The 22,882-nt window shown below is 42.0% G+C and overlaps 1 protein-coding gene across 1 annotated transcript in view; it reads right to left on the minus strand.

The window, feature by feature from the left end:
• Positions 1-4,317: 4,317 nt before the first annotated feature.
• The window catches only part of MYRFL (myelin regulatory factor-like), a 100,436-nt gene continuing 81,871 nt past the window's right edge, over positions 4,318-22,882 (minus strand). Inside the window, exons 16-25 of the mRNA XM_012735147.1 lie at positions 21,112-21,197; positions 18,501-18,542; positions 18,366-18,418; positions 18,063-18,254; positions 11,210-11,269; positions 10,213-10,300; positions 7,606-7,680; positions 4,992-5,112; positions 4,615-4,689; positions 4,318-4,488 (exon numbers count right to left, since the gene is read on the minus strand). Coding sequence (XP_012590601.1) covers positions 4,402-4,488; positions 4,615-4,689; positions 4,992-5,112; positions 7,606-7,680; positions 10,213-10,300; positions 11,210-11,269; positions 18,063-18,254; positions 18,366-18,418; positions 18,501-18,542; positions 21,112-21,197 — 879 coding nt within the window. The 3' untranslated portion in view covers positions 4,318-4,401. The remainder of the gene's footprint in view (positions 4,489-4,614; positions 4,690-4,991; positions 5,113-7,605; positions 7,681-10,212; positions 10,301-11,209; positions 11,270-18,062; positions 18,255-18,365; positions 18,419-18,500; positions 18,543-21,111; positions 21,198-22,882) is intronic.

Raw genomic sequence — 22,882 nt, forward strand, 5'->3', positions numbered from 1 at the left:
TAAGGAAGAGAAAGGTACATTATTACTACTGACTACCACTAGGTAAAAAATAAAATCCAACTGATTCACAGGCTAACAGGGATTTTAGGGACCCCGATTCTCATAATGGGGTGAGGGAAATCTTCGCCCCATACCATCAAGCAACAGCCAGGTGTCCTACAACTCAAAGCAATTTTGAGACTATCTAACTGGAGATAGCATGAGATTCCATGACTTGAACACTCAGCCTTCCAATGTAAATAAAGCAAAAAAGTAAAATGAACACGAGTAACAAGGAAACAGAGCTAGCTGGTTCCAGGCCTCTGGAGTCACCCAGACATTTTGGTCCAAGCGCAGACCACAGCACAGTTAAGAAAATGAAACCACTGGCTAGGATTGAAACATGAAGCCTCACAGCTTGATACACTTTCCACTAATTAGAAGTGTACTGACTGCAAGCCACATTTGCACAAAGCACACATGGCCACACCACTGTTACCTCCATAAGCATGATCCTCCAAGAGCTCCTTGGGCATGTAGCTCAAGTGCTCAGTACGTCCATTTTTCTTGGGCTGCAAAGCATGAGCTGTAGCACTATTTCTAGGACACGAGACATGGGAGTGATAAGCCAGTTGCTATCACTCACTAAGAATTTGATATTGCAATTGAGAACACACACACTTCAAATGCCCATAGTTATCACTTAGGCTTCTGAGATATTTACTTATTAGATTGCCAGCTTATTATAACAGTGGATAGACCAGGAGCAGCCAAAGAGATGCATAAAGCAAGGTGTGAAGAAAGGGTGCTGAGTTCCCATGCTTTTTTTGAGGACCGCCCACTCTCGCCAGCTCTCCATGTGTTTACTAACCTGGAAGCAATCCAAACCCAGGCCTTTGGATCTTTATGGAGGTTTCATTAGCATTAGCATTGTTGATTAAATCTCTGACCACTGGTGGTTGAACTCAACCTGCAGCTCTTCTTCTGTTCTCAGAGGTCTGGGGATTGGGACTAGAAGTACCTATCTCTCTAATCACATGGTTCTTTAGTGGCAAATAGCCACTACCCTTTTTTTTTTTTTTTTTTGTATGTAACCACACCACACCCTACCACCAAGGCATCCTAACTTCACCACATAGTCCACTGGGTACCTCCCACTTTGTGATCTCTTTCCCCATCCCCATCTAGAAGCCTCAATTGTATAGTCAGATCTCTAGAAAATAAAAAGTCCTGGTAACCTCGAGAAGAGGAAACTCCAGATTGAGTCTGCTGAAACCAAAGTTGCTCCTGAAGCCTGTGTGAACTGGACATCGATGGTTCGCTCTGATCTGTATGGAGTACTCCAGCAAGGCCAGCAACAACAAAAATTGCTACTTGATTATTCTGTCCTGTGGTTTTATGCAAAAATAGGAAAATGGTTAAAAGGTCCTCAAAAGGTAGCTTGCATTTGTAAAGTATCACGTGGGTCAAGAGTAAGACAAGCAAAGGCCAGCCATTCAATAATCCTGTTACTTACAACTAGAGTGACTTGAATCTCCATACTCTACAATCTAGTATATTAACAGAAAATTTGGGGTATAAAATGACCAACAAATCAGGTGATGATCACCACTGCAAAGACAGTTTTGTCCAGTACACTCATTCACTGCTGGTGGGAATGTAGATTGGTTTAGCCTCTGTGGAAAACCAGTAGGTTCCTCAAAATATTAAAAATAGATCTATGCAGTGTTAAAAGAGAGAGAGAACAAAGATGTAAAATATATATTAATTTAAAAAAGAGAGATCTTGGAAATGATCCAGCAATGCCACTCCTAGATATCAACCCAGAGAAAGCCAAAACACGAATTTGAAGGGATATATGCACTCCTATGTTCGCTGCATCACCAAGAAGGGGTATGTTGTGCTGTGGGGGACACACTGGGAAATATTAGGGTGGACTAGGAGGTAGAGGGGAAGGGACAGTGGGCAAGAGTCTTTGTTGTGGCTTCTGTAGGGAGGAACAAGCAAGCCAGAGTAAGTAGGTAGGCAAGTTTGGGATTACTCTAAATAAATTCAGCTACTCAGTTGGCTCACAGGTGTTAGGGAAGGTAGATAATGGCCAGGAAAGTGAGGACATGTTAAAGGAGGCTGTTGGGTTTGGGTTCTGTATTGATTGGTTTGTCTTTTAAAAGCACTCACAGGTAAATTGCTTACTATCTTTAGGAACCGCCAAACCTTGGGAGGTACAGTTCTTCCAGGGTCAGCAAAACCACAAGTTGTCAAAACATTGGAATACAGAGACTAAAAGACATGCTCGATACATTCCAGCTGGAGGCTTTCTGGCCACTCTAATTTGGGAATGGCATATAAACCAGCCAGGTAGAAGCATCCAAAACTTAATCAGCAGTAAACAGTAGAGACAATGTTTATTTAATGTCCTGTAAGAGAATGCCCCTCACGTCTAGAGGAAAAATAAAAATACAAAACAAAACAAACAAACACAATACAAAGTCAGTAACAACTGGCAAACCAATGCAAATCTCTGGGTCTAAATTACCTGGGCCACCTTGGAAGATTTATCACAAGTTAGTGCTTCGCAGGATCCCAACAACAGGGCTTAGTGTCCATCAAAATAAGGTTGTGGGCCCTCCCTCGTGGTGCAGGCGGCTAAAGAACAGCACTGAGAAGCTAAAGCCACTTCAGCATGAGTTCGATCCCAACCTGCCCTGAGGTGACCTACATGGTGTGCAGACCTCTCCTGACCCGCCCGCTGCTCCCCTCAGCACTTCGTCAAGTCATCCTGTTCTGCTCCCCACTCTGTCTCTGGTGACACCTCTCACCAGCCCAGAACCTCTGGCCTGTACCCCAGTTCTGTATGCACAAATAAATAAATCTTTAAAAAAATAAATAAAGTTGGTATTTCTCTTAATAAGCTGTATTTTGTACTGAAGGGGAAAAAAAGTGACTCCATCTTATATCAACGCCCTCTTGATCGGTAATTACCATCCCTGGAAAGACAGCCAGTTTCCGGTTTTCCCATTGTTTCTTTCACATGTTTTCACTTGTACCCATGATCCACACTTATCTCTCTGTTGATTTGTAGAATAAAGACGCACGCGGCTTGTCCTCCTGGATATCTGGTGCCATTAGCCTTATCTACGAATGATCAGACATACTAAGCCTAGGACAAGATGACCCCTACCAGCAGGGTAGCAGGGTTGGACCCTGCTCCACCCAACCTGGAAGTCTATCAGCTTTAGCACTGAGGACTTCCATATGTGAATTGCTCTTACTAAACTAAAAACTGTAATTAATGAACATGCCTGTTTTTTGGACTCCTATTACCTTCTCACTCTAAAGAAACCAACTTGTTCCTGCAGCTACAACTGTCCTCAAGTGTCTGTGGGACCTAACGCACAGTAATAGACTGTCTACATGTGAATTCAGCATCAGACACAAATCTCCATGCCCATATCATACATTCTTAAGAGTCTACATTTAGTAGGTCCAAATTCATGTGACTGTAGTGGGGCTTATTAAAAAAAAAAAAAGTTTTATTTATGCACATAAGAACTGCAGTGTAGGCCAGAGGTACAGGTGGGGAGGCAATTCACCAGAGACAGAGAGGGGATTTGAACAGGTGGATCTATTGAAATCCACTGCTGAGGGGAGCAGCAGACAAGACAGGAGAGCTCTGTTGTATCCTGTGTGTGTCAGCTTCCTGGCCTGGGATGGAACTCAGGCTGTAGTATAGCAAGTATAGCAATAGCTTGATAGTGCTGAGACTTCAACCCCTGCACCACCATGGAGCCCCCCCCCTTTTTTTTTTAAAGCTTTGAAATACAGGCCCTCCCTGTTTATGCAGCATGTTAAAGTGCACTGGCTGCAGTTACTTTGGTGTGAATTCAATTCCCACCCTGGAGGTGACCCACATGGCACAGCTGACCTCTCCCAACCCACCTGCTGCTTCCCTCAACAGTGTATTTCATCAATCTGCCTGATCTGCTCCCCTGTCTGACTATGGTGAATCCTCTCATCAGCCCTGGCCTGTACCCCAGTTCTGTATGCATAAATAAATAAATCTTTTTTTAAAAAAAAAAGCTTTGAAATACAGTAAGATAAATAAAAATTAAACCTGCCTATTTTTATTTTCCTTTATATTAGAATCAGTATTTTCAAATCCTGTGGTGCTGTTAGTTCAAGGAAATATCTTCTTCATTGTCATGGCAAAATCAAACACCACATTACCTCAAGTTTCAGCACATACTTTATTCTCCTCACTAATGCCTTAAAACTCTTGGAAGTTAAATCCTCAAAAACTCCTTTGGCAAAAATGTAAATGTTGTACAGAAGAAGACAGAAGTTGCAAGAAGTAATACATTCCTGTTAACTATATTTCTGAGTACTTTTCTTGGGTAAAGTCCTCAACCAAATGTGAATAAATTAGGTGCAGCGTCGGTAGAAGTAAAAGAAATAATCCGTAAAGAATATCCCGGCAAAATAAGGGTCGGTTGAACAGTCAGCTAAATCCTGTCAGAACAGGAGAAGAAAAGAAAACAATGTAAGAATGTAGCTAAGTGTTTTTCCTATTTAATCACCCATTTCTTTGTCACTAAAAGTAAAAATAAATTGAAAAAAAATTTAAAGAAAATTTACCGGTGCAGCTACACGGAAATGATATGCACTATCGAAGAATGGGGCGACAGCCAGGCTCCAAATGTGCTGGTACCCCTAAATAATGGATGAAAGAGAGAACCTTTTCATGACCACATTTGACACTCACATAGAGAGAACAGAGGCTGAGATAGCATTTCCTTGACTGCTGTGGGAGACAGACCGGTGACAGCTTTGAATAGGGGTCTCTAGAATAGTCTGCAGCTTCTGAAGGACACACAAAAGATGCCAAGCAGAGCCCTGTGCCCATAGCCAGCCAGCAAGGCCTTCTCGCCAGTTCTCTCTTACTAAGCACAGAGGCTGCACCACAATTCCAGATACAGTTCTTTAGGATGGGGTGAGGAGCCAGAAAACGTTACCTGCGTCATCTCCTGGGACACTTCTTCATGGCTCTGCATCACTCTGGCCCCCCTTTTATTATGGAAACATATATTTCCGAGGCTGAATTTGCACTGGAAGACTATCAATGGCTCTGTTGTGCTTCAAGAGATAGAGAGAGAAAATGGAAAAGCAGTTGCAATCTCCTTGACTATCTATCTACCTTAATAAGGAGAGCACTAATGGGAATGTGACTGGAAAATTCAAACTTCTAAATAGGAATTTATTATCCAAAGATACCAATATGTTAGCTTGCACTCATCATCACAGAAAGAATCTCAGTCTCAGATGACTATTGTTATGAACTAAATTTCAAATTCTACAACTCCTGGCCTGGATAAATAGTGTTTGAAGCAGCAAGGCAAACAGGTAGGGATTTGGGAGGGAGCCCAATTAGCAATTACAGCCTACAAAGCTACCAAAATGGAAGGTCCAGTCAGAAAGAATGGTTTGTCTCTGGAGGCTGACTCATTAATCATCAGGAGGATGAGTTCCATCTGTCTTTAGAAGCTATGTTTTGCACAAATAGGACAACCTACAATCTCAGTTGAGTATACATGTTATTTTTAAATTACCAATATTAAAAAGTGGCTCTTAAAAGGACTGATCTAGCGACTCAAGATGCAGTTCTACCACTTCAGGGGATAGGCCATTTAAGCTTATTCCTGTCCATCAACAGCAGAAATAAATGATGCTATTCCAGTGACTGCTGGAGAGTAGTATATTTAGCATGCAGAATAGAACACTTAGCCTTTGCACTGCCTTGGAATATGGTGGGTTCTGAATTGTAAAACAGTAGCTGCTTGAGAAGAAAAAAAAAAAAAACCTTCCTAAGGCAACAATAAGGCTGAGTGTCATTAACTCATTGGAGAGGCAAAGTTGATGAGATAAGAAATAGGAAGTTTCACTGAAGGAGGGAGAGAGAGATCAGAGGGAAAATGATGGAGGAGGAGTAACAGAGCTGGGGGCAGAAAGGGAGGATAGACAAAGGGAAAGAAAGGGAGAAAGGAGAGTAAAAGCAAGAGATGTGAAATAAAATCCACCTCTCTTCAGGGTGAGTCACTCATTACATAATTTTTGAGTGAAGTGGATTACAGCTCTTAAAATACCATAATTACTTAAAATATTAGACAAAAGTGGTCCCTCCCTGGTGGCGCAGCAGGTTAAAGCACAGCACTAAGAAGCTAAAGCCATGTCGGCATGAGTTCGATCCCTGCTCCAGAGGTGACCCACATGGCACCACAAACCTCTCCTGACCCGCCCACTGCTCCCTTCAGCAGTGTACTTCATCAATCTGCCTGTTCTGCTCCTCACTCTGTCTCTGGTGAATCCTCTCACTGCCCCTGCACCTCTGGCTATACCCCAGTTCTGTATACATAAATAATAAATCTTTTAAGAAAATATTTGACAAAAGTAAATTAGGTCCCTGTGATTATGGAGGAAGGCCCTGTGTTATGCATGATCATAACAGTGACCACTACATGCCAGGCAGGGTCCATGTTCCATCTCTCATCTCTCTATCACGTGACGGCTGAGTGAATGGGCTGCCAGCTCTACCACTTGCTAGCCGTGATTTTGGGGACAGGTTTTTTGACCTCTCTAAACTTGGATGTTCCCATCTGAAAAAGACTGCAAAATATACCAACTTTGGGGGGCCGTTATGGGGGCTGTATGACCCAGTGTTGACATGTACAGTGTCTGAATATAGGCTGTGCTCAGCAGCCAGTAGTTCTTAGTTTCACCATTAGTAACAGTGAATACCACCACAGATTTACATGTTTTGATATCATAAACTTTTTTTTTAAGATTTATTCATTTGTGCTTACAGAATTGGGGCTACAGACCCAGAGGTGCGGTGGGTAAGAGGACTTGGTGGGTGAGAGGATTCACCAGAGACAGAGTGGGGAGCAAAACAGGCAGACTGACTAAGTACACTGCTGAGGGGAGCAGCGGGCGGGTCAGGAGAAGTCTGCTGCACCATGTAGGTCAGCTCCCTGGCCGGGGATAGAACTTGTGCCGCCGTGGCTTCAGAGAGCTTCATAATGTGGTACCTTAACCTGCTGCACCACCAGGGAGAGCCCTCATAAATGTATTTTACAGAAAAATAAATAAAAGCTCAGAGAAGATAACTGGTTTTTCCAAGATCGCAGAATAAGTGACAAAGACAAAATGGGAACCCTGTTCTGCCCAGTTCTAAGTTCTGACCCCCTTTTCCCCTGCCTCTGGGGACTGGAGGTAGTATCTGTATTAGCATTGCCTCCCAGAGCTCACAAACATGTGCAGCCTGCCCAGTCAGGAGCCAAGCTATTTCATTTCTGCCCCTCCCTCACAAAGGGACATAGCCAAGAGTGCTGGGTGCTAGCAAGAAGCCAAAGTCAATGCCCCTGTGCAGGGCAGGCAGCTCTCCATCCTGGTGGAGGGAGCCGGGACCACCACTGAAGACCCCCCTCCCTCGCTGACCCACCTCTCAAGCCATCATCAGTTCACACCGGCAGGACACTTTCTACCTCCTAACTTACTGATTAATTTGAGAAGTAAATTTAGACTTACTATTCAAATAATGATAATAATGAGTTTTTACAGCTATACACTTACTTGATTTCCAGAGAGAATTTGACATTGGTGGGTGTATGCTTATTGACAGGAATATTGTAATTGTAATTTCCAGACCTAGTTATGCAGAAAAAACAAAATCACAAATCAAAGCATGCAAGAATTTTTGCTATCATTATATACTCTGTAAAGTGAAATATTCTACAATAAATAATTAATACAAAAAGCCAAGTTTAACAGAGTGTAGATTTAAGTATATCAAAGACCTACCTGGCAAATTTCAGAATGATGTCTTTAAGGTGAAACTATGCCACAACAATTACAGTGTTTTCGAACATGGAGATGAAATGGTAGAAAGTCAAATCCCACACCAAGTACACACCACCAAATATATGGAAGATAACTATAGTTCCCCTTAAGAGATATATATTTTAGAGGACAAATTGGTGACAAATTGGGTGAAGTCATCAAACTAACAATCCCTCTGGAAAGGACTGGAAATAATAAGCACCAGCTTTTCTATTATAAATCATTCCCTTTTAATCAACATTAGCAGTAAAATATGCATTTTCAGGAGCTTGCATTAATTGAAGTTATTTCAATCCTAATTATCATTTAGCAATGGAGAGAACTGTCAGACAGAAATGTTTATACACAGATGCTTTCTCCATCACTTTTTTAATGAGACTTACTTTGGGAAAACCAAGTGTTCCTTTGATTCCTATTGTAATGAAAAACTCCAACAAAAGGTATGTTGCATCCCTTACAAGCTCTCCTAATGACCTGGCTGTCTCTTGATGAAAGAGCCAAAATCCAGACAAATGGGGAAAAGAAGCAGTCATTTTAGGTTCTCTTTAATAAATACTGTTTCAACAAAGTTGTTAAAATAGTGAAAGCAAAATGAAGGAAATGGCTCTGATCTGGGTTGGGGAGAGTTCTGCTGGACTGGAGGAAGCCTGAACACATGGAGTGTATCTGTTACTACATGCTCCCAAACGGCGTGCTTCAAGCAACCCAGCCCAGGAGGCTATATTCATCATGCGATGAATACACAGGGAGGAGAAAGATGTTGTCAAAGTTCTGGAATTTGAACCTGAATCACTTTATTCTTCATTGTGTCACTCTGCCACTTGAACTGATGTCTATCTCTGACTTTTTCAAGCTCACTGAATCTCAGGTTTCTTAATGACAACATGGGAACAAATATAACAGCCTCATAGAGATTTTGTAACAGTGCAATGAGATAATGAGTATACAGATCTTAAACAAATTATAAAGCACCATGAAGGACCATCAACTTGAAATCTAAGTTATATCAGGTAAAAAAAGATAAAAGAATCCATAAAATGAAGAGCACCACTTCAAAATAGACAGGTACCTAGCAGGTACCTGTAAATAGTTATCAAATAAATAAGAATAACTGCCCAGCCGCAGTGCCTGCAGCTTGCATGCTGTGCTTGCAGAAGCTCCTTCGTGCTGCGCTTCGGGATGCATCATTACCATCATGTGGGAACTACAGCATACACTAGAGAAGGGTGTTAGTAACATTTGCAATACCTGAATTTTCCCCTTCCTAAGTGAAAAAGCTAAGATCAGCTAGATTTTTGCAGTAATGAAAATGATGACATCCCTTGTTACTAAAATATACAAATGTCAGCTCGTGAGTAACTTGGAACCATCAGTAAGAATGTCTTGTCTATATAATTAACCAGCAGCTAGGTGGGAATGCAAACGAGTACAACCACTATGGAAACCTGTTTGGAGGCTCCTCAAACTGCTAAACATGGACCTTCCCTATGACCCAGCAATCCCACTCCTAGGTATCTACTCAAAAGACACAAAAACACTGATTCAAAAAGATACCTGCACCCCCATGTTTACTGCTGCCTTATTTACAGTTGGAAAGACATGGAAACAGCCCAAATGCCCAAAAGTGGAAGACTGGATTAAAAAGATGTGGTACATATACACAAGGGAATATTACTCAGCAACAAAAAAAGAAGAAAGAAACACATGTCTTTTGCAGCAACATGGATGGAGCTGGAAAAGATCATGATTAGTGAGATAAACCAGAAAGAGAAAGAAAAATACCGGATGGTTTCACTCATAACAGGAGTATAATGGACCAGGTGAGAAAATAGTAATTAATAATGAACAGCCATATACCAGAGACATCTGATGGGAGTGGAGTAGGGAATGGGATCAAACACAGTGCAGGGAAGAAATTGCACAGGACTATGGTGATGGCACATGGGTGATTTGGTGATGGGAAGCCCACGGGGATTACAACTGAGATGAAAACATGCGCAAAATGATGTAAGAATAATTATTATGTTATTTAAAAAAAATTAACCAGCAGCTCTGTGCCCATAACACGTGTCCTCAGGAGTAAGCCTCTGAGCTGCCCCCTAAGCTTTTTGCTTTGGACCATCCATTAAGCCGGGAGACAGGAACGGTGCCAGCCGTGGTTTATTGATATTTGTTAATACCAACAGTTTCATGATTTTCTTGTCCACCACATAACTAATGTGTTTTTTCACTTAAGGAGCAATGTAAGAACACATTGCTTTTACCAAGCAGCTCTCTAGCTTTCATCCCAAGTTTAAAAAATCCCGCAATCTGGGTATATTCTGAGGGAGGCTTACCTACCCGCACTGGAGGCTTCTACTGCAATACCGATGATCTATGACTTGCTGGATTTCCATAATCCGAATCGAACTAATGCTTGTATCAATCCCTGAATTGAGGAGAAATAGAAATAAAAAAGTAAACTCTTCTGAGGAGGGAAGAATATTGTGCTCCAGGAGAGTCTTCTAAATTACAGAGTGTGAAATAAGAACATTCTAGATAAATGGGTTCAATTTGCATTCAAATGGAAAAAGGAGGAGACCCTTTTCTCGTTACAGTAAATTTTAAGAAAGTGAATAAAAGCCCAGACACCAATACAAGAACCCCATAATATCCAAAAGAATTTCTGAAGCATGGAAGTCCTACTAAATTGGAGAATGCAAAGCAACATGCAATCTGGCTAATAAAAAAAGACTTTTAAAAGCCAGAAAAAAAAAAAAAAAAGAAATACAGTCAGAATAGAAGAGGACACAGAAAGCTACATAAATTATTAAAACCCATGGAGATCAATCACAAATAGCCGAGTAGTGAGCTGCCATTCCCAGTGCCTCCCTCGTAGTGAAGGTACTCCATCATCAGTATCAAACATGAGATCCTCTGGGTATTTCTGACAGGGTGTAGCTTTGGTTCTCATTCCTCACTCCAGATAATGCTTTTCTAGGCTGCTGTTACTCTGCCAAGCCCCACTAAGTCAAAGAGGGTCAATGAAATATCAACTTACAGGACCCTCCTTGGTGGTGCAGTGGGTTAAAGCACAGCACTAAGAAGCTAAAGCCACTTCAGCATGAGTTCAATCCCTGCCCCCCCCGGAGGTGACCCACATGGCACGGCAGACCTCTCCTGACCCGCCCACTGCTCCCCTCAGCAGTGTACTTCATCAGTCGGCCTATTCTGCTCCCCACTCTGTTTCTGGTGAATCCTCTCACCGCCCCTGTACCTCTGGCCTATACCCCAGTTCTGTATGAATAAATAAAATCTTAAAAAAAAAAAAAAGAAATATCAACTAATATCAACTTACAGTCACTCGCCCAGTCAGGACTGCTTAGCACATCTCTTGCCAGGAACGATGTGTTTCTATCTCCTGAAGGGGGAAAATGTGTGTCAGTCTTACTGGGTGGAACAGCATGAAAAGAAACCCAGTGGGAGCCTGAGTTTATCTCTGTCTACTGAATGTTTCCCCAACACCTGACCCACTCAACCCCTATCCTGTTTTTGTCAGATCAAGTTTATTCTCACTCTTTTCCAAGATACCTGTTTAGGTCTGAGTTTTATAAACCCCCAAATTCTTACAAAGAAGCCCTTACCCATCAGGATGTAACCATCTGAGTATAGGACTGTTAAAATAGCATATTAAAATGAGGCTGTTAGGGTGCTCCCTAATCCAATCTGACTGGTCTCCTTATGCAAAGGAGACATTGGAACACAGGGAGAGACACTAGGGGCATGAGTCAAGGGAGAAAGATCTGGCAAGGACACAGTAAGAAAGTAGACATCTGGAATATAAACTGGCCCCGTTACTATGGAAAGCCGTGTGGAGGTCCCTCAAAACACTAAACATGGGGCCCTCCCTGGTGGTGCAACGGGTTAAAGCACAGCACAGTGAAGCTATCCGCAGTCACTGCGGCATAAGTTCGATTCCCGACCAGGGAGCTGAACCACATGGCCTGGCAGACTTCTCCTGACCAATCCATGCTCCCCTCAGTGTGTCTCAGTCAGTCTGTCTGTTCTGCTCCTCACTCTGTCTCTGGTGAATCCTCTCACCCCTCACTCCCATGACTGGCCTGTACCCAGGTTCTTGTATGCGTAAATAAATACATCTTTTTTTTTAAGTAGGTTATTAGGTTTCTAAACAAACCTTAAAAAGAAGTTTTCAAATGTTGCAGTCATGTTTATATTCATTTTGCAGACTTAGATTTATGTTCAAGTTTCTGTGTGGGATTTCAGGATATAAAACAAAAGCCCAGTGCACTTTACTTGGGGCAATCACTCCGCACTTCACTTGGGGCAATCACTCCTAGGTATCTCTGTCCTGTTTCCCACACCCTACGGAAGGACCACTGATTTGCCCATGCACCTGCCTGTGAGAACCTGCATCAGGTTCATAGTTGTTATCTTCATGGTCATATGGCCAGGTAACACTCACTGTGAGTGTTCCATAAAGATTTGTGGAAAGATGGAAGGAATAGAGGCAGAAAAATAAGAGGAAAGACAGCTTCTAGAGAAGTATTTCCTCTTATACACTCAAGGGGAAGCTTCCCAGGAGATGGGTGCAGGGAATGCTGGGAATGGATGTGGAAGCTAGTTTCCTTCATCCTATGCACAAACAGGAGTGACACAGAACATGAAACTGAAGTAATTCTTCTGAGCATCCCGCCTAAAACAATGGAAGAAGTGGATCTTGAGCTATGAAATTGTCTAAAAATTTAATAGCTTCCTTTACCTATAAATATATGTGCTCTCTAAAAGGCCCCCAGATGTCTTGGGTTCTAGCTATTCCAATAATAGTTTTCAAGCACATGTCTCCTGCACAACTTTTGCTTACAACTGCTTTCACAGAAGGCTGGGAATTTACAAGGCAAATGAGACATGAAGAGAAGAAGAAACCAGACTTTTTATCTTGTCTGTTTTCTTCCCATAACTTTTATTCTACTATATTGTCGAATATGTAAGAAAAGCTCATTATAAATTCTGCAGAACTATAGATCTGTGTCCCTTCCACAGAAGCAGCATTCAGATTCCTGGAGACAAAGACCCCTGAGACAGGATTTAGCTACTGATGGGGATGGGATGTCAGGGATTTAAAAAAAAAAAAAGTAATAATAAAATATTCCAATTTGTCATTTTCTGAAGCAAAACTATTCAATTCTGAAAGGCTGGTGATTGGAAAATCATAAATTCTCTTGTAGTCATACAGAGGTGACTCTCATTTTATGAATAGCTTCCCACAATATTCACTAGAAACTAACCCACATTTCCAGTTGTCTTCATTGTAAAGCTGTCTCCAGCTTTACTGGGTGAGATCTCCCAGTAAACCAAATGAGAAACTTCTGGGGAGGAGAGATTTAATATGATGTCCAGCCAGACCCTATCTCATTAGAGCAGAACATGTGTATTGAGTTGCGTGTAACTGTAATGGTGGTTGGTGACTGAGTTCAAGGACAGCCTTTTGGACACTTTTTTCTTTCCTGACAACCAAGAAAAAAGCTATGGTGCGTAGTCAATGACTGAGTCCTCTCATACTTGGGAGCCATTTTCTTCTGGTCATTTGTCCTCCCAGAGTTCTGGTCTCCAAACAAAATAAGCATGAATTCCAGATCCATTTTTGCTTTGTGAGATTTAAAATATTCTTTACCAAATCACTTAAAAATCCATAAAATTCCATCAGCTTTCCCCCATAGTCTCTTTTTAATATCTAACTTGGCTGTCCGAGTAAATCTTTATTGGTTCCACAGATTAAAATCTAATCCTTGACATTCAGCTCACTCCTCAGAGGGGAAGCTCAATATTCCTAAATATTTACCTTCCACTTGCTGCTCAGTACTACACAACCTTTTTGTTAAGTGTGTGTGGGAGGTTGGGGGTGGGGAGAGTGGGAGATGTTTTAACCTTTCTGAAAGACATTTTAGACAATCAAATTAGGCTCAAAAGAATAACAGCCAAGCTCAGAGTGTCATAAAAACGCTGATTTACCTTCACCTACTTTACTAGTAATTTACTTCATTTATTTTACTAGTCTTACTCCTCAGGAAGAAGGCTCATAAATGTGCTCCTGGGCTTGGTAAATCATTAGCTATTCCCTTTATCCCACTGAGAGTTTTTCCCAGTTTTTTTAACCCCTGAGTTTCTCTTGTATTCCATAAGATTTAATTGGCATTTGATGCCTTCAGAACGACTGGTTGAAAGATTATTTACCTGACTTCCTCCCTTTTTGAAGCTGAGGAATCCCCTAGGTGTCCTAGACAGATAAGAAAAAGAGACTAGCAGTCTGCAATCCCTGGTGGCGCAGCAGATTAAAGCACGACACTAAGAAGCTAAAGCTACTTCCACATGAGTTTGATCCCCGCCTGCCCCGGAGGTGACCCACATGGTGGCAAACCTCTCCTGACCCACCCGATGCTCCCCTCAGCAGTGTACTTCATCAGTCTGCCAGTTCTGCTCCCCACTCTGTCTCTGTGAATCCACTAACCACTCCTTCACCTCTGGCCTATTCCCCGTTTCTGTATGCATAAATAAATAAATTTTTAACCAAAAAAAAAAAAAAGAGACTAGCAGGAAAAGAGAATTCCCTTTCCTCAGACCATAAAAAATGCCCTACACTGGGGACATCTCAATGGACAGAGGCAAACTTGAGAAAGGGGCGCAGAAAGGATTTTCTAGAACAATAGGTTAGCAAGCATCTTCTGGAGTTGATCCTGTGTACATTACACACTGTGCCCAAATAAATGGCAGCAAATGGTACAAGGGAAGGAGCTCAGGAAGACAGGGGACACAGATTCCAGCTCTACTATTCTAGTAACTCACTGCAGAACCTGAAGGAAGGTTCTGGGCCCTCTCTCATAAACTGTAAAATAGGTGAGCTGACAGAAATCAAAAGCTCTCTTGTCCTGAGACACTGAGCCCCAAATGATTGCATAAAAGAGGCTATGGTATTGGCTGTGCACCTGATATTTCTTCCCTAAATTTGTGCTATTTGTTTAAGTGTTGCTGTGGATTATCAAAAACATCAATTAAAAAGCTAACTGACTTTATAGTTATATTCTCCCCTTCTCTATATATTTTTAGTCAAATAAGTAAGAGAGTAGAATGTAGAAAAGGAGATCTGTGAAGCAGAATTAGCAGTTTTTATGAAAACATCAAACAATGTTAATGATGTAACAACTCTTCTTCTTAAAGACATCCTGTGTGACTAATATTTTTAAAGCTTATTATTTACCCCCTTTAATTTTAACAAAAAGATCTATAAAATTTTATCATATTTTTTCAATGAGGAAACCAAATGTTCAAAAAATTTTCAATGTGGCCAGGGTCACACTGTAGCTACTGAATAGCAAATCAGAAGTTCACACTAGTTTCCAACCAAAGTGCTTAGCCCAGTATAGCTACCACATAGCTGTACTGTTTGAACATAAGTGGTAAAACATCCCTGATGAGACCAACAACACCTAGCTGGGGTTTTAAAGATATCATGCATAGATAAGGGAAAGGTAAGGACATCACAGATAGGACAAGGCTTTGATGAAAGGGTGGAAGTTTGTTAAGAGGGGAGAAAGCAAAAAAAAAAAAATAAATAAGATAGTATAATGAAGTAATAACAGATTCCCAGGGTCAAAACGTCAAAGTGTCAATGAGGTAGCTGTTCCATGATATTCTGACTCTCAATCCTAAACCTTTTCAAATGTCCTGAAGGTGAAAATAAACAGAACACTGAAGTCCTTTCCCTGTCTCTCCAGTTGAAGGAGAGAGGAGGAGACAATATTCTCAGTGTTTCAGGGAGCCTGGTAGCACAGAGCTTAAATTTTCCTTTTAGCCAGAGAAGCTGAGAGTTGTGTCTCAGAGGACACACCTAGGCACCACAGAGCTGACCTCCTTTCCTTAGGAATCATTTCAGACTCCAAGAACTATGGAAACAAGCTGCATAGATACTCACTGTCCCTGAGAAGAGAGAACAAACTTCATCTAGTTTGATAGGGATTGTTCTTCCTGATAGTCCCTTGATGTGAAAAGCTGCTCAAATGTCAAGCTTTCTGAAAATGAAGACTAAACCAGCCCATACTGAATCTTACTGTACCGGATCTATTGTTATCAATACATGTCTCATAGGTAAGAAGATTTCTTCTCAGAAAAGGACACTCCCAAAATGAAGGAAGGGTTTACCAGCTATCAGATTCTATGAGATTTCACAAGACATGAAGGTTATGGGTATAGGGGGAGGAGGTTATTCCAGTGATGACTTTAACAATTCTTTTCTTTTCTTCAAATGGTTCTTTCTCCTCCCAGCACTGTGATATCTCTGTTCCCAAATTTAATCAAATTGCTTTATTAGAAAAGCAGTGTAGCCATTGCCTCCTGTAGCTCCTATGTAGTAGGCTCGATACTTCGCTTTCTTCATTCCAAAAAGAGAGATCACAGGACCTTTTAGACTAGTAAGAATTCAATGATTTATTCACGCTGCTTTGTATAACGTGATACCTCATTACATGATGAGGATGGTTGCCTATCACGTTATTTATTTGAGACTAAGACATAGAATAATATCAAAAGCAACAAGAAATGACCATCTATCCACAACATCAATCACTGGCCATATTCTGGGTGTGACTTGTGAGAGCTGTTCAGTGAGATCCTGGTTCATCTTTTTCAGGCACATGTTAGGGCTCAACTTCATCTAGAGTTTTTAAATTAGCATGACCACTGCCCCTTGCTTAGGTAAATAAATTGTAAGCAGAGCAACATGTGTTTGTTACTCCTATGTGAAAGATTTTCAGTCTGTTTTAGCCTCATTTTCGCACCTTTGAGATACAAAGAGATTCAGAAATGAGTTTTTGCCACATGAAGCCATTGTGCTTTGGGAGTAATTTTTGTTACCACAGCATCCCAATACATCAGCCATACTACTGCAATATGCATGCACTGCTCTTACTAGCATCATCACCATCATTGTTTTAGATAGTTGTCAATATGTGTATATACAGATTTCGAAAAACAGCAATAAAATCTTGTTCATTTGTATGCACTGAATTTGATCTTACAGAAATAACCACATTTTTAGCCCTTGAGTTCCCATAATATTTTAAACAGGAAAATTCTGTTATTTAAAAAGTACCAGCGTGCCTAGGTATCTACCCAAAAGACACAAAAACACTGATTCAAAAAGATACCTGCACCCCCATGTTTATTGCTGCTTGATTTACAATTGGGAAAACATGGAAGCAGCCCAAATGCCCAAAAGTAGATGACTGGATTAAAAAGATGTGGTACATATATACAATGGAATATTACTCAGCAACCAAAAGGAAACACATGTCTTTTGCAGCAACTTGGATGGAGCTGGAAAAGATCATGCTTAGTGAGATAAGCCAGAAAGAGAAAGAAAAATACCGGATGGTTTTGCTCATAGCAGGAGTATAATGGACCAGGCGAGAAAATAACAAGAATAATGAACAGCCATATACCAGAGACATTTTGTGGGGGTGGAGTGGGGAATGGGATCAAAAACGGGGGAGGGGAGAAGGGAGGGAAATGCACGGGACTATGGTAGTGGCACATGGGTGATTTGGTGATGGGAAACCCACGGGGATTACAATCTAGATGGGAAAAAAATGTACAAAATGATGTAAAAATAAACTGTTATAAAATATAAATAAATAAATAAAAAGTACCAGTGTGTGTGTAATCTGTGTGTGTGTGTGTGTGTGTGTGTGTGTGTGGGCATACACATCCCTACAAGGAATAAGATGTTCTAAAAGTCAGTGAAACTGACTTAAAATTTACCCTGAACTCATTAGAGTTCCCAAAGCCTTTTGCATTTTGTCCTACTTGGCTTGGGCACAGAGCCCAGATACCAAATCACTTTGTAAGTTTTAAGTGAGCGAAAACAGTCGACACATCTGCATGGAAGTACTTCACTTGTGCTCCTACTGTCATCCTTGGCAACAAGCAAGTGAGACCCTTTTATCTGAATCAAGTGAAAGTTCATCCTTGGGCGGGGAGATCAATGTTATAGATGAATGCAAGTTCAAGTATTTGTATTTAAAGATCTTGCCACCCCAATGAAAGAGTGGAACCATTAACAGACGATCCACAAACATACTGACAAGGAAAAAAAAACCTCAGTTTCAAGTGCTAGTTGGTTCTCTTTGAATATCCTTTACCAGACATAGGTCCCTGATGGATTTCCTTCTCTCTGGACTGTTTTTGCTCACGAATTTGCACAGGACTTGAGAGGACGCTTCTTGTTTCCCAGACAGAACAGCAGTAAGTCTTCTGACATGGCAGGATCTCACAGAAAGTGATTTCTGGTACTTGGAAGGAGGGTTGTGTGGCTGTCAGGGCCACAGTAGGTGCTGCAAGACATGGGGAAGTGGGAGGGAGCCACGAGGTGAACCTGAAAGGCTGGTTTCTTCTTCTGACAGGAAAGACAGGCTGGGTAGAGGTGGGGAGTATGAAGGTTTTACCTGAGGGGGAGGCTGTGGGCCGCGCAGTTGGCTCTGGAGAGCTTGTGATATTGCTAGAGGAGGAGAACAAAATGATTACTGAAGGAGTCCCTCAAGAATCCTCCTCCCAAAAGAAAGGAAGGCCAGAACTTTCACCTTGAAGGTAGATTTGGGGCACGTCGGTCTTGGTCTTTTAAGCTAAGTATATAAAGGGAGACTATCGTCAAGGCACTGTTGAAAAAGAACAAGAAAGCATTATGTGGCAGACTTGAATCCAGATATCTCTCACACAACCAGCTGGCCAGAGATGTGCTCTTGCAGGCCAGACAGAACAGGGCTGGGAAGGGGCGGGAAGAGGGGAGAGTCAGGGCCTGGGCTGACAGAATCACCGTAGAAACCAGCACAGTTATGCTTCTCTGCTCTGGGAAGGAAAGTTCTGTCTTCCTGGAGCTCAGTGGCTTCTGGGGTACTCCACACTGATGGATTTTTCCACAGGGAAGCCCCCTGGCCTGGGAAACTATCTCAGAAATAACTGTCACTAGTGGAAGATTACAAAAGGAAGCATGGAGGCAGCCCTCTGCTCCTCACAGGAAAAAGCCAGAGCCAAGTTCACGTCCCACTGGTAAAGGGCACTGAAACTGTCACACTGGGAGATGAAAGATGGTACAGGAATCATCAGTCAAATGCATCCCCCTTTGGCTGCTTCTCCAGCATCTTCCAGCTCTCCCATCTCTTCAGAGAGACAATACGCTAAAGTGGACAGGAAGGAAAAGAAATGCAACACAGCATCTACTTCCACACGATGTGACTTGCAATAATGAGTACATCTTTTCTCCCTGGTTATTGGAGATTTTATATCCAATTGGAAATTTTCCTCAAAGTTTCCAAGGTTTGGAAGCTTTTCTGTACAGTGCTCACACAACCAACATTCTTCTTTTGGGGTGTCTTTAGAATCGCTTACACGTTGCACAAGGAAGAGTGCAAGGTACTTCACACCCTACTGTGTGCTGGGCCTGACATAAGGTGACCTGACTTGACTTCCAACCAGCCTGACTTCACACCTTGATCTCTGGACTCATTAGTTTGTTCCCCATCATTAAATATACACAATTTCCCATCATTAAATATACACAAAGAAATGTGTCACACATTTGAATTCCATTCATAAAGAAAGAATTCCCAGAATCTTCTCAGCAGGAGCTGGTAACTGCCCAGCTGGCATCATTCTGCCTGGGGAAAGGGGTGCTGAGCCCCTAAGATGCCATCGGACAGAAATCGTTAAGTCACTGCCAACTGCTTGCTGTGGTCTAGTCTCCCTCCACCCCTTACTCTCCCTCTCCCTTAGGTGCTCTTGAGATTTTTGGTGACTGCTTCAACGCACACACAGCCCAGAGATTCCTAGGATTATAGAATAAAGTGGGCCTCTGCTCTGCTCCTTTCTTTGGGGACAAACTCCAGTTCTGCTGTTAGCTGTAGCAAGGGTCTGAAACAAGGTAATAAACCTAACATCTCCCAGTTATGGTCACAGCAGTCAACACTACTGGAATGCATAAGATGGATAAGCACATTTAAAAGCAGTCTCCACAGCAGAATTAGACTCTCTATCATTTTTTTCACTGGGCTTTTGTGGGAATCTGTGCATCTAGAGAAAGCCAAGTGCCTGCTAAGTAGATGCTCATACTCGCCTGAGCTGGAATTCCAGCAGGAGACGAGCTCACTTAGGAGAGTGAGAACGTGCAATGGCTTCCAGGGGGGGCTTCTATGTAGTGGTGCCCGTGACACGGCCATGTGCCCCTGGTGGACCATAACAAGTAACAAGTTAAAGTGCTAAGGGAAGAGGAAGGGCACGGAGATACCCCCCACCCCAATCTTCACTAGATAGGAAACTGCTCTAGATCAAAAACCTGGAAAGACCTGAGTGTTCTTTATTTTGCTTCAGAGAAGGCCTGTCTCCCTGAGACAAAACCCAGAGACCAGCCCTCCCACACACTACAAAGCATGTTTCAAGGGATAGATAAGTTTCCCTTTCATGATGGGACTATGGAGACTAAAAATAAGAAGACCTGGAGGAGACAGGCAAGATAAGCAGGGCTCAAAAGCAGAGGCCCTCAGGAGAGCAGGAGCCTGAAGCCAGAGCCCATGACAGATGTCTAAGTGCCAGACAGGGGCGGCTCCATTCCCCTGGGGAGCAGACGTGGTGGGCAAAGGCACCCCTCTGCTCATGCTGCAGACACCGTGTCCTTGTATTCTTGTTTTACCTGTGTAGTCAGTCTGGCTACAGCGTGACAACACAATGCCCATCTCGGGGCAAGCTCACAGTTCCTTTGGTCTAAGGACTTCACAGAAGAATCCAGAAGAATACTAAATAAGTATGAGTGTCAGGGGAGAGTGGATTATAGCTGATTCCCCACTCATTCTTTCCTAGCAAGTAGAAAGGAAGGCGAAAAAAGAATCTGAGCATTATCTGTGAGACTAAACACACACACACACACCTCTGAAAGGCACAGTGAGCTGTTAAAAAAAATAACATTGAACAAAAAAAAAAATCCATCCTCCTTCTCCCATTTAAGAGCAGAGAGCCTACGCTTTTCCTTAACATAAGAACTTAAGAAAGGACTTCCTCATCTCTAAGCTAAATCAAAGGTCATATTTAAAGGGTCTTTGTCTTCAAAACTAATATAAGGCCAGTCCCTGATTCATAAGTGAAAAGAAAGAGGAAAAGCAGGATAAATAGCTTAACATAGCATAACATTGAAATTTTTCTTACCAAAATGCCATCACAGCAATTAGGGTAATAACCAAAGTCTGGAAAATCCAGTTAGGACACGACTGCTTTTTTCCTGCAAAATAAACCTATGCAAAGATTCAGTGAGGAGCAGTGATAACCCCATGCTAAAAAATGGACCCCAGGAGGCGGCTCCCCGTGGGGCTCTCTGCCTTCTCTTCTGCTCCACATCTCCCCTCTCCTCTGGGGAGAGAGAGTTCCCTGCCTCTCCTTCACCCTCCAGGCTACAGGCTTCTCCCCTTTCTTTGTGGTGCTGCAGAAAGAAGAGTAACAACCAGACAAGGTTTTGCCAGAACTCCTGTGTCCATCTGTTTTACTAGACTGTTTTATTATTATAATTATTGTTATTATTATTAAAGATGTATTTATTTATACATACAGAACTGGGGTACATGCAAGAGGTGCAGGGGTGGTGAGAAGATTCACTAGAGACAGAGTGGGCAGCAGAACAGGTTGACTGACAAAGTACACTGCTGAGGGGAGCAGCGGGAGGTCCAGGAGAGGTCTGCCGTGCCATGTGGGTCACCTCTAGGGCCGGGGATCTGACTCGCTAGCCTGCAGTGCTGCATCCTAATCCGCTGCACCACCAGGGAGGGCCTAGACTGCTTTTTGAAAAGCAAAAGGTTTTCCAGACATGATGGAATAAATCCCAGTGGAAGAATTTTAGGCATCATGACAAGCAGGGATGAGGTTGCTGGGGCATGAATACTAGTAAGTACTCTTTAAGTGACACACATTGATATCAAGTCTGCCACCTGTTTTTAAGGACACTTTTCAAACCCTATCTTATTTTATTCTTATATTCATTTAAAAAACATTCCTGTACAGAAGCATAATGTAACACTCGAGGGAATACAAAAGTAAGCAGGTTCCAGTCTCTAGGAAGTGAATAAGACAACCTTTAAATTAATACATATTGGTATCATAATGCATATTGATAACATATGTATATTGTATCTGAGAAATGGACCAAGATTCAGTAGAAGGCTGTGCAACTGGTGGGGTCTGGTTGAAGAGACAACATATTTTTTTAAGATTTATTTTATTTATTTATGCATATAGGAACTGGGGTATAGGCCAGACATGCAAGGAGTGATAGGATTCAGCAGGCAGAGTAGAGAGTAAAACAGGTGGATCTACTGAAATCCACTATTGAGGGGAGCAGTAGACAAAACAGAAGTCTGCTGAGCCCTGTGGGTGAGCTCCCAGCCAGGGGCCGAACTCAAGCTGCAGTGGCTGCGTGCCACAAGGGAGACCCTCCCTCTCCCTTACATAAGGCGCTCTTTAAATGTGAGTTTCTCTGCTAGTGCAATAGGGAGAATTATGTTTATTTCCTCCTGCGACAGAGAGGAGAGTCATGCTATATTCAGAAGGGAATTGGAGAATAATAATAGGCTATTTTAAGTGAAAGTTTAAGATTAGTCCTTGTTTTAGTTTCTTGAGTGTATTATCTGAATAAAGAAAATGTTCTTCCAACAGAAATGAGAAAATGCACAAAATGAAAAATGATGTAAAAAAAATAAATAAAAATAAAATTTAAAAAATTGTTCTTCAATGGAATATGGGGAGATGAAATCAGGGTGGAATTAACCACACCCTTTTTAACAAGTACACAAACCCACAGAGCAATTGTAACTGAGTCATCTGTAAGTGGAAGTCACACTGAATATCAAAAAGTGAAGGGTAGAGACCATTCCTGCTTCCCACTGGAACTGTCCCAAGGATGTCTTAATACCATGTTGGACAGAGAAGG

Source organism: Condylura cristata, unplaced genomic scaffold (genome assembly GCF_000260355.1).
Source record: "Condylura cristata isolate star-nosed mole 26May11 unplaced genomic scaffold, ConCri1.0 scaffold00004, whole genome shotgun sequence".
Taxonomy (NCBI): Eukaryota; Metazoa; Chordata; class Mammalia; order Eulipotyphla; family Talpidae; genus Condylura; species Condylura cristata.